Source organism: Parasteatoda tepidariorum, chromosome 6 (assembly GCF_982258835.1).
Source record: "Parasteatoda tepidariorum strain Cologne lab strain chromosome 6, Ptep-v5.0, whole genome shotgun sequence".
Lineage (NCBI taxonomy): Eukaryota > Metazoa > Arthropoda > Arachnida > Araneae > Theridiidae > Parasteatoda > Parasteatoda tepidariorum.
In genome coordinates, this window is record NC_141760.1 from 16195524 (window position 1) to 16207605 (window position 12082).

Consider the following 12082-nt stretch of genomic DNA (forward strand, 5'->3'; position numbering starts at 1 on the left):
TTTCTTAACTGGAGCAAAAACTCCAACTAATAAATAAATTATATGTAATATTGATACAAAACATGTAAGCAATAAGTGTATTGATTGAAAATATTTTAATTAGTTTTCTCTTATTATGTTCTTTTACAAGTTTTCAAACCAAATGTTTGTTTTTTTTTTTTTAATAAATCTAAATTACTTGTACCGGCACTTAAAATTTTTGTAAAATATTATATTGTCTATACTTTTAGAATTTTTTCTTTCTTTCAGGAATTCCTGAAAATACATTTTTAACAATTTAATTTATAATATAACTTTATAATTTTTACATGTCAGTTAATAACTTTTTAGTAATCTTTATTTTATTTGGATATTGTGCCTATTGTCAAAAATGCACTAACACTATAATAGTAAGTGGCAAAATGTCTGGTTTTATTTAAATTTTAAAGAACCACTAAGCATATTTTTGTGGCAAAGTAAGCTTTTCCTTACACTCTTGTAAAGGGGAAAACATTAAGATCGTTAAAATAACTAATTGTCTGGTAATTGTCTAATAACTGGTAAAATAAAATATTTAAGTTTTAAACATTTTTAAAAGACTCCTGTGGCAGAATTTTTTCGAGCTATCTGCAATGAAACTCTCTAGCACTAATATATTTCTGCAAGATACTTATAATAATAACGAGCACATATGTTACTTATTTAAAATAAAAGCGCTGTGTTGACAAAAAAAAAAAAAAAAACTGTATATATTTTTTTCTAATTGAACATGTAATAATTTTTTATTCTAATATTATTGGTGATATTCTCACATTTTGTTGGGAGGAACGCACAAATCATTTCCTTCTTTGCATTTTGTAAATAATCATCACAATAAAAAGATAATTAAAAATCAGGAAATCTGTAGTAGTAATTGCCGAAAAAAGATTGACAAGGAAACTGCATGAATCAGACTTCTCAAATGCATGTTTTGTTTGGAGATTAGGTTGTTGTAATAAAAAATATTGGATTTAAAAACTGCAGCGAAATCAATGGCACGAACTGCCAAAAATTCGATAGAATTATTGCCTTAAAAAGTAAATACTCAAATGCGTGATTCTAATTTTCCATATTGTTTGAAATATATCAGGATATTTGAAATCCACCTGAAAATCAATAACTGCCTAAAATACAAGTGAAACATTGCATCAATTTACGATACTATGAGCATAAATTTATGATACTATCTGTGTAAATTAATTGCGTCGAAAAGGTATTATCTGAATGCATGATTCAAATATTACATGTAAATTTCTGAAGAAAGGAAATTTTTTTTTTTACTTTTCAAAATAAAAATCATTCTGCAAGAACTCTGTAACTTTCTGCAAAAATGTCGCCAAGCCACGAGATAAAAGACTATTTATTTAAATTATTCTGTCAATCTATTTTAATTTAAGTTAATTATCTAATTGTTATCAATAAATGTTACTGAAATGATTGAAAATCACTATCAAATACATATCATGTGAAACTGGATTGATATTGAAACATAAAATTGCTTTTTTTTTTAATTAGGGTATTTTGCCTCAAAATTTTAAGAAAGTGGAAAACCCAGAGCTTAAAGAAATTATTGGAGTATGTATATCTGCCAAAGATGATAGGTAAGACAATGAAGTATATATTATAAATTGCATGACAATTACAGTGAGTTACAAAACAAGTGAATTACAAAAAGTTAGTAAATAATTGACAAAAGTATTACTCATATCTTGTGTATTTTTTCTCATATTATTAGTTTGCTTTTGTAATTACAGTCGGACTATCATTTAACAAAGTTGCTGAATCCCGATTAAAAGTTTGTTATTTTATAAGTTTGTTGAATAAAGAATCACCACTTGAAATACTTAAACAATGCAAAAGAAGTTTTAAATTCATAAACACTAGACATAATTAAAATAGCAGCTGATACACCTTTATCTTGTAAATTATTATTTACTATTGAATTGTTTCAAGTGATTTTATCATATAAAAGTTTGGTGATTTCTTCATCATTTTCGGCTTAATCTTCTTCGTCTTCCTCAGAATTTATTGTTGTATTGTTTTTATTTTTTGACGCTGTTCAAAATATACGATTCAGTTAATGTTTCTGTGGTTGCAGCTTCAGAATGAATTTTTAAAAAAAATTCATTAATCAGTACATCATCATTAATTTCAGTGTTCTTTCTTAGCTATATCCATTTTTTTGAAGTTCTTCTAAAGGAATGCCATCCTTGTCCTCCGCACTTTCCAAATTCTCTGCTCTGACTAAGAATTTAGCTTTAGTAAAACTGTTACGAATAGTGCAATCTATAACATCATAGTTCCATGTTTCAAAAATTTTTGTTATGCTTTCTTGTAAATTGCTTTTTGGCATGAATTCCTGTATGAAATGCAAATAAAAAGAGATTTTACCGCTTTCTTTAACAGTTAAATGGCTGCGAAAGTCAATTCAGGTTCAATTCCCCCTTAAAAAGCGTTAACAAGTTTGAATTGCTCCAAAATATTTTGGGAAATATGGATCGCTATTTGGAAGTTATTTTACTAAGAAATTTCCAAAATGTTCTTGATTCCTTGAAGAAAATCGCAAAATAGAGAAATTCGCAAAATGAAAGTTCGATAAATAGAAGTACGACTGTATCTATTTTATAATTGTTTTCTATAATTTTATTGTTTTGTTGTAATATTTCTTCTTTATTTTATGTAGTGCTATGATCAAAGAATTTCGCTTCTAATTTGTACATGTAAATAACTTGAATTAATTGAGTACTATTTTTTAAGCCTAGTGGGTAATGCTGGTAATGTCATGTGTTTTTAGCATGTAAATAACTTGACATGTAAATAACTTGAATTAATTGAGTACTATTTTTTAAGCCTAGTGGGTAATGCTGGTAATGTCATGTGTTTTTAGCATGTAAATAACTTGACATGTAAATAACTTGAATTAATTGAGTACTATTTTTTAAGCCTAGTGGGTAATGCTGGTAATGTCATGTGTTTTTAGCCCTTAATGTGAAAACCCTGCTAATTAGTAACTTCATGCATGTAAAATAATAAACCAAATAAAGCAAAGTTAATTTTGTGCTTTAAAATATTAATATTGCATTAAATTCATTTAAAATCTGATTAATTTTTTTTTTACTTAATAAAACTGTTTTGGATTAACTTTACTATTTAAGTTCTTATCCATAAGTTCAACTCTTATCAATTTCGTGACCCTAAGTTCTTATGAGTTTCATACACAAAAACAGTATAGCATAAAATGTCACCTAAAAGTTGAAAATAAAAAATTAGTTAGGCATTGCGGGAAAGTAATTAATAAGTGGAAGAACAGAGATGCCCACTGCTAAACCAAGAATGGTGCATTAAAAGACTACCACTCGAAAATATCTTTCAGCTGTCCGGAGCAAGTTGGCCTTTCTGAGAACACGTTGGTATGCATATTAATTAATGTTTGAACATTAGTTTTAGAAAATGTAATGTTAGCAGAAAAGATAAAAAATTAACCTTTTTAAAAAAATGCAGTTTTGTCCCTCCTTTTAAGATCTTAAGAAATCACATTATCCACCTTTGTTTTATTCCAGAGTTGGCAAGGTTTAGGACAGAATGAATTAACAAATGGTTTAAACTGTCCTGTCCAAAACCTTTTTGCTAAATTATGTCACAATTTTCAAAAAAATATTGTGAATAATGTAAGGTTAATTTTTGAACTGGAAAGAAAATGAAGAAAAGTTTTTGTTTTATTAAAAAAGTTTAGTATTATTTTTAATATTGCATTATTTTTCCTTTTGCAAAAAGATAATTTATCAGTATTAAAAGAATATTTAAAGGATAAAGTATTCACTTTTGTGGGGCTTCAAAAGTTATAAATCTTTTCTGTTATATTATTTTCCTTTAATAAGAACTGTTAGGAAGTGCTTCTTTTGGCATTGATCAAAGCACAGTTGCCCCCTCACCTATTAAATCTGTACAATCTTAGAAAACATGCCAGTCTTGAATGCAAATAAATCATTTAAAAATGTTCTTTTTACTCATTGCTTCAACAATTTCACTAATGTATTCATACATATTCCTCTTCACTATGTATTGGAGCATTTCAGATCATAGCTTTCCATCTCACTCTTATTCGTAGCCAGATATTTTGCCTCCCTCCATGTCTTTCCTACTGTTTACAATCATCCTGCCCCAAATATTTTTATTTCTTCCTCTTTTTCTTTTCCCCTGAGGATTCCAATCAAAAACTTGTTTTACTTTAAATTTTCCTGGTTTATGTCGATCATAACACCAATCCATTTCCGTTCACGCTTTTTAATGTCCAGATGAATCGGTTTCTGTTTTGCTTTTCTAAGCGTTTCTGTATTACAAATTTTATAGAACCAACTAATATGCAAGATTCTTCTTAAACAGTTGTTAATAAATACTTGGAAGTTTTTTTCATCTTATTTTTATTGCAGTGCCATGTCTCAGATCCATATACAGTAGGGAACCGATTATCCGGAACGATCACTATTCCGGATAACTGATTTTTATGGTTTTCTGAATCGCTGCAAGCAGCCGTTTTTTTTATTGCTAAACCCAACTAAAAAAAAAAATATTTGGAAATAATCTTAAAAAGAAGAAAAAACGATGAAGTAATACACTAATGATTATTTCCAAAATGATAGTAAGGTAAACATCTTTAAAAAAAGAACGAAAAATCCTGAAATCTTATGAGGAAAAAAAATTTTTTTTTTAAAAAATGGCGGGAGAATTTATCGAATTTCATTCCGGTTTTTTGGTTTTCCGGTTTTCTGATTTCCGGATAACGGGTTCTGTACTGTAGTAGGACAGATTTAACATTATTGAAAATTCAAATTTTTGTTCAGTTTTGTTTTCCAGGAATTCTCTTTCCACTCATTTTGTAAGTGATGTCATAAAGCCTTATTGAGTCATTGTTTCTAACTGCTTCTTCAGCTGATAGAGAAAATAATAGACTTTCCATTTTTAAGGCGGGTTGTTTCACTAATACCAAGAGTGTCAATTTTATATCGATCCCATTTCAGCTTCAACTTGAAAAAGTTTTCCAGTTTCATATAACATTCTTACATTCCTGCACCCAATTTTGATTGTCGTCTTAGCCGGTAAGATATTCATCTTCCTGTTTCCTTCGAATCGGTTCATTGCACTAATAATTCTTTTTCTTTCTTTTTTTTTAACATTTTGCTTAACTTTTGAACAAAATTTCTAAACTTTACCTGTCCCTTGACCATTTATATCTATTATACTCTGAAGAAAATGATAAAGCAAGTAATCAGTGCCTTCCATATTTCAAAGCTATGAGCTAGTTAAAAGTGCTTTACATGTTGACACAGAGATCATCAGTTCTAAAACCTATAGAAAATGAGATAAAAATCCAATTAAATTGTTTTTGTTATCATTAATGCAGGCAGTTTTCTTTTCTTTACGAAACTATTTTTTATCCTTATTAATAATGATTTAAGATGCAAAAAACTTGACTATTTCGTATAAAATTGAATTTTTGTTTGAACGTTTAAACTTTTGCTCGTGTTACTTATTAATTTATTTATTTATTGTTATCATCTTAGGCCTACAGTAAAAGATTTGCTGACGTATGAATTTTTCCAAGAGGATTTAGGCTTAAAAGTTGAATTTGTCAACAAAGAGGAGAGTATTCAGAGTACATCAACTAAAGTTGAATTATGGTTGCGCCTCTTGGATCCAAAAAAGAGGAAAGAAAAACATAAAGAAAATGAAGCCATTCAGTTTGAATTCGACATTGAAAGTGATAATTGTGATGAAGTTGCTCAAGCTATGGTACGTAATTTCTCCTGCATATGGGCAGTTTTCAAATGGTGAGAGTATTACCAGGTCACAGCGTAGTGTTTTTAAAAAGTGATTAAAGGTGCTTATTTTTTATTTACGTTTTTTTAAAACACCTTAAAGGTGCTTTCTTTATTCGAGGTTTGTAAAAAGTGCTCAATTTTCTATCCTTTAAAAAGGGATTTTTTCTTTGCCATATCAATTGCCATTGTAAATTACGAAAAATTCATGATTTTCACAATTTGAAAGTTATCAGCTGATGTGAAAAAATGGCCAGGGTTAAAAAAGTTTTATTTGATTGCTTCTACAGCTATTTCTGAAGGGTTGATGATGTAGGCAGAAAACAAAACTAAAGCCCAGTTTTTTTTGTTGCCCTGAGCAGTTGTCTAATCACATCACTATTTTAAAAACTCTGCATTCAATTCATCTAACAAGAACTTATAGTAGCAGCTTATTAAATCTTTTTTTTCTGACAGCAATAAAAAGTGCTGCGAGGGAGGGAATCCTTTCGTGACTTGATTTTTGTGTAGGCCTCGAGTTTCCCAAATTTAACACTCTTCATGGTCTAGATCCCGCAGTGGACTGATCATAAAGATCCCTTATAACACTGAAGTCAAGCATCACTAGCTATGGTCAGTAAGCCGGTGAGTGACCACTTGGATCAGCCTGCATAGGGATAGAAGTTGCGCGTTACGGATCCTCGTTAAATTGTTCTACTGTAAAGTGCTCGACATCATGCGCAGTTCGTCGGGCTACCAAAGCAGGGGAGCTATCCCCTCTGCAGAGGATCAAAATTGCGACGGAATGTCTTCGGATCAAAATTGCGATGGAATGTCTTCGGATCAAAATCGGATCATCCTCAGGGATGTTTCCCAGCCCATCATGCAGCTCTAGTGCAACGTAAATAAAATACCTACCTACTTTCATGGCCTATCTTAGCAAAGGAAATTTTCATGTTTTTGGTGGAGAAATTTCTTTTTTCATTTGTGGAATGGGAATTTAAAACAATAATATGCTTATATAAGCTGCTGGGCATAATTCTCATTTTTCCTTTGAACAATGGGAGACACAGGGATTAAAGCTTATGGCGTATTGACGGATTGCTTCTTTATTGGATTGCTGATGATCATTATGTTTACCGGTCTTAGACTCGGTTTCTCTTACGATTCCATTATTTAACACTCTGTGGGCAACTGTATTGTTATTTTATGTAAATTCTAATGTTTGTACTATGAAGCGCTAGCATACTTGGATTACAAATATGTGTAAAAACTATTTCTAATAATGAATAATAAAACATACAATTTCAGAGTATTCTTTATTAAATCTATTCAAATTTCACAACACAAAACCTTTGGGAATAAAGGCTTTTCTAAACAATCTTTTGCTGAATATGTGGTCAAAAATTCAGCCGACCAAATACTTGGCAAAAGGGTCGAATATTCGCTACATCCCTATTATAGAAAGAATGTTTAGTTAAATTATTTCAGCAGTTCTGTTATCTTAAGGCTTTCCTAGTAAGCTTTAATTTTTTTAATGCATACATCTAAATGAAAACAAATACAGTGATAATTATTATTTGTTCTTTTTTTGTACTATTTTTATGCATAAATGTGATGTAATCAATCTATCCTTAATTATTACTTATATATATATATTTTATTTAGGCAAAGAATAATATAATTTTAGATGAGGATATTAGAACTGTGGCTATGCTTGTACGCAATCAAATTTCATATTTAACTAGAGAACGTTTACGCTATCAGAACAAAATGGCGATGCAAGAACAAGTTATTCCTAGTCGCCCTTCTCAAACTTCAACGCAGATGCAAAATATGACCATGAATAATCAAACTATGCAGCAAGTTCAAATTTCTATGCCTCAACAATACCAAACTAATGCTAATCAGCAGCAGTCTGAAACTCAAATGATTCATGAAATGTACCCTCAACAAATTTACCAAACTCAAATGCAGCAAATGCAAATGCATATTGCAGCTTCTCAACAATCTCAGTACTCTACACAAGTTGCTGAAACTCCAGATTATCAATCTCAAACCATTCATATACAAATACCACAACACCAAGATGCCTCTACTCAATCTTGTCAGGTGCAGCAATCTCAAGCTTCACAAGTTTTACAGCACGGACAGACACAAGCTCCTCAAGTTATGCAGCATGGACAAACGCAAGCACCCACAGCTATGCAGCATGGTCAAACGCAAGTACCACAAGCCATGCAGCATGGGCAAACTCAGGCCCCTCAAGCTATTCAGCATGGACAAACTCAGGCGCCACAAGGTATGCCACATGGGCAAACTCAAGCTCCTCAAGTTTTACAACATGGGCAAAATCAACCGCCTCAAATTATTCAGCATGGGCAAACTCAAGCTCCCCAAGTTATTCAGCATGGGCAAGCTCAAGCACCTCAAGTTGTACAGCATGGGCAAAATCAAGCATCTCAAATTTTACAACATGGGCAAACTCAAGCAAATGTAATGCAATCTGAATCTCAGCCTCTTGGTCAACCTCAAGCATTTTCTCATGTCCAGGTAACTAATGTTTCTGTACCAGCGTCAGCAGCCCAATTTCAGAATCAAGTACTTCATACTCAGTATCAAATCACAAACCAGCCCATAACTTCTCAGTATCAAGGTACCAATCAACAGTATCAACAATTTCAGCAAGTTTCTGCCCAAAATCAAATGACTACTCCTCGTTATTCAAATCAAATGCAAATTGCAGGAACCCAAGTTTTATCCAGTGACAATACTATACCTCCAGAACTCTTACAAGCTCAACTGGCGCATATAATGCAGCCTGTGAGTGGATCTGCCATATCGAGTCAGTATCAAATGAAGGGGCAAAATTTACCACTACAAAATTTAGCGTCAGTACCTTCCTCTAGCCAGTCTTCTCCAGTTATTGCTTCTCAACAGTTTTCAGCTCAGCAAGTAACTGCTCAGGTTCCAGTGTCCAGAGCCCAGAGTCCTCAAAAGGTTGTCCATCCGTCATACGCTACCAGTAATGCTTCTATTATTTATTCGCAAGGACAGCCACCAAGTCCCCAGAAAGTTTATTCTCCTCAGCAAAATATTGTCCCTCATCCCACTTCTTGTGATCCAAGCCAAAATACTAACTGGGTAGTGAATCAACACATGCCAAATCAGCATGAAAACTTTCCGCCTCAATATCAAGAAAGTGTCTCTCAAATGTCTAGCTCGCAAGACTTGCAAAATTCTGCTTACAGTTCTGAAGGTGGTGCCCAAGAAACTTCAGAGCAATCTTTGAGCGCCCTGCAAGATGCTATGTCTCGTCAACCTTCCTTGGAATCTGAAGGTTTGAACCCTGAAACTCTAGGGGAACATCACACGCAAGGTAAGTTAGCATTTGTCCTTAAGTTAGATTTATAAAGAATTTTAAGTGCATTATGTTTGAATTGCTAATACTCTTACAGGTCTATTACCTGAGGTGGAAAAAGTACACTTAATGGAAAATCAATTGAACTTTGGTTCTCAGGTTAGATCATGAAATTTTTTTTTTTTTGTCTTCACCATTAAAAATATACAGACGGACCTCTATTTAACGAAGTCGCTAAATCCCGATAATAAGTTTGTTATATGGAAAATTCGTTAAATAGAAAATCGCCTTTTGAAATACTTAAACAACACAAAACAGGTTTTAAATTCATAAACACTAGACATAATTTTTAAAAAAAATTATACTTTCTTTATAGTACAGTACAGAACCCTTTATCCGGAAATCAGAAAACCGGAAAAAAATTCAATAAGTTTTCCCGCCATTTTTTTTTTAAAATTTTTTTTTCCTCATAAGATTTCAGGATTTTTCTCTCTTTTTTGAAAGAAGTTTACCTTACCATCATTTTGGAAATAATCATTAGTGTATTACTTCATCGTTTTTTCTTCTTTTTAAGATTATTTCCAAATATTTTTATTTTCAGTTGAGTTTGACAGTAAAAAAACGGCTTTTCGTAGTGATTCAGAAAAACGGAAAAATCAGTTATCCGGAATAGCGTTGGTCCCGATCGCTCTGGATAATCGGTTCCCTACTGTACTAATCTTTTATCGTGTACACTAGAATCTACTATTTATTTTATAAATCTTGACCATAAAAGAAATCTGCATGGAAACCGAGAATAGAGCAAAACATTATCCAGTGTTACACTATCATGCTGCATACATTTTCAACTAAAGAAAGATAAATATATGTATGAAATTATAGCTGCGATTATTATAAAAGTAATTTTAAACATACATTTCCACATGTGTTCTTAAGTTTAATTGATACTGATAAAATCCGTTTTGTCTGCGTTTTTCGTTTGAAATGCAAACAAAAAGGGAAAGGGATTGTACTACTTTCTCTAAAAGTTAAGTAGCTGCGAAAATCAATTCAAAGTCATTTCCCCCTATAAAATAAATGTGTTAATGAGTTTAAAAGGTTCTGAAATATTTTAGGAAATAGGAAAAATGGATCTCAAAGAAAAGTGTGTTAAATAGAATATTCACTTCACTATTTTGAAGTTATTTTACGAAGAAATTTTCAAAGTGTTCTAGTTTCCTGGAAAATATCGCAAAATGGAAGTTCGTTAAATAGAAGTCCGACTGTAGTTACTTTTTAATTATTACAAACTTTCAGTTCCCTTTTTTTTTCTTAACTCATCTCTAACGTTGTGTTTTCTGGAATAATAATTCATGACCCAATATTAAATCTTTCAAACAAAATATTGTGTCTGTAAAAAGTTGTTGCAGCTCAGTTACAGTTACAAAATGTCTGTTTTTATTCACTTTCTGTTGTTGTTACAACTGCTAGGCAGCTTTGATCCAAATTGCGACTGACAAATTTTCAGGCCAAAAAGCCTATGTATGATTGTTTGGAGAAAGTAGATTTTGAGTATGTTTTGATAATGTTTGATATATGTTTGACAAAATAAAATTCAAAATTTATTTGTATAATTAATATTATATTCAATATAATACAGATATTTCTTGAATTATTATATTTTTGCAAATTTTAAATTTAAAAAAAATTCTCTTTCGTTTTTTCCTAAAAAAAATTTCCTAATGAACAGAAAATGTGAAGCAAAATAAATTGTAAACAGTGAGCAGTTAGTGTTTAATTAATTAAAATTAGCGTTTTCCTCCATTTTTTCTAATTTTTCAGGTTGCAATAACATTGCCTTAAAATATTGGAATTCTAAATACTACTTACAAATGCATGACATTAATTCCAAAAAAAAAAAAAACAGCTTATATTTACTATTAAATGATCGGAAATAAATACTATGAAAAAGTGATTATTTAAATGCATGTTTAGAAAGTGTGTCGTAAAAACATCATAATTAAAGTAATGGAATTGTTAAAATTGCGATTAAATCAGCGTGAATGAAGAACATAAGTAAGTAATTAAATAAGTAATTAATAAGCATGCCATAATAAAAATTGGAATTTTTAAAATCATGTGGGAATGAATCATAAAAAATTGATTGAAAAAAAACTGGAATTTACAATGAGATCGTAAATCAAAAAAAAAACAAAGCCAGTCAAATTGTAATTATTTTATTGTGCAATTTGAAATTCTCGTCTCGTTGTAATATCGTAGCAAAAGTATGGGAATTTTAAAATCCTGTGCAAAAGTATAGCAATAATTGCCTTTAAAAAAGCAATTAAAATATTTATTATAAAATCAGCACAATTAAAGCGAGTCGAAAAGTAATTACTCAAATTCGAAATTCGCTCATCGTAATATTGTATTAAGAATTTTGTGTTAGAGAAACAGCAGAGATTTACAACATAATCTGTGCAAATTGAGTACATCAAAAAGTGATGACTCTAGTGTGCAACTAAAATTTTTCATTATATATTTTATTTTTCAACAAACAAACAAAAAAAAAGCTTGTTTTGAAGCTTCTGCTGGCGGCATTAGCCTGAAGGTTGTGCACCCCTAAGTATATGTTGCTTATACTTACCATACCTTCAATTAAATTGCAATCCCCTGTTTCGAATTGATTACTTGATCTGTTTCAAAATTAATTATCCTTGCCAACACAATCATACATTAAATTTAAAAAAATTATACTTATAATCCATGGTGTTGTATATTTTATCTGTTATATTGAGCATGCATTCTTATTCAACTGCTTAAATGAAGAGATTTACCCTGAGAAGCAAGAAACAATGATCAACAGGGAAACTGAGGTTCAGGAAAATTTAATCTGATACTTTTACTGCAATATTAGTGATTACATTAA

The 12082-nt window shown here is 30.9% G+C and overlaps 1 protein-coding gene across 6 annotated transcripts in view; it reads left to right on the plus strand.

Moving 5' to 3' along the window:
- The window catches only part of LOC107440307 (uncharacterized), a 99586-nt gene that overhangs the window by 50428 nt on the left and 37076 nt on the right, over positions 1-12082 (plus strand). For all 6 annotated transcript variants that reach the window (XM_071178948.2, XM_043050068.3, XM_071178947.2 and 3 more), the window contains exons 6-9: positions 1534-1619; positions 5580-5808; positions 7482-9192; positions 9272-9333. In XM_071178948.2, coding sequence (XP_071035049.2) covers positions 1534-1619; positions 5580-5808; positions 7482-9192; positions 9272-9333 — 2088 coding nt within the window. The remainder of the gene's footprint in view (positions 1-1533; positions 1620-5579; positions 5809-7481; positions 9193-9271; positions 9334-12082) is intronic.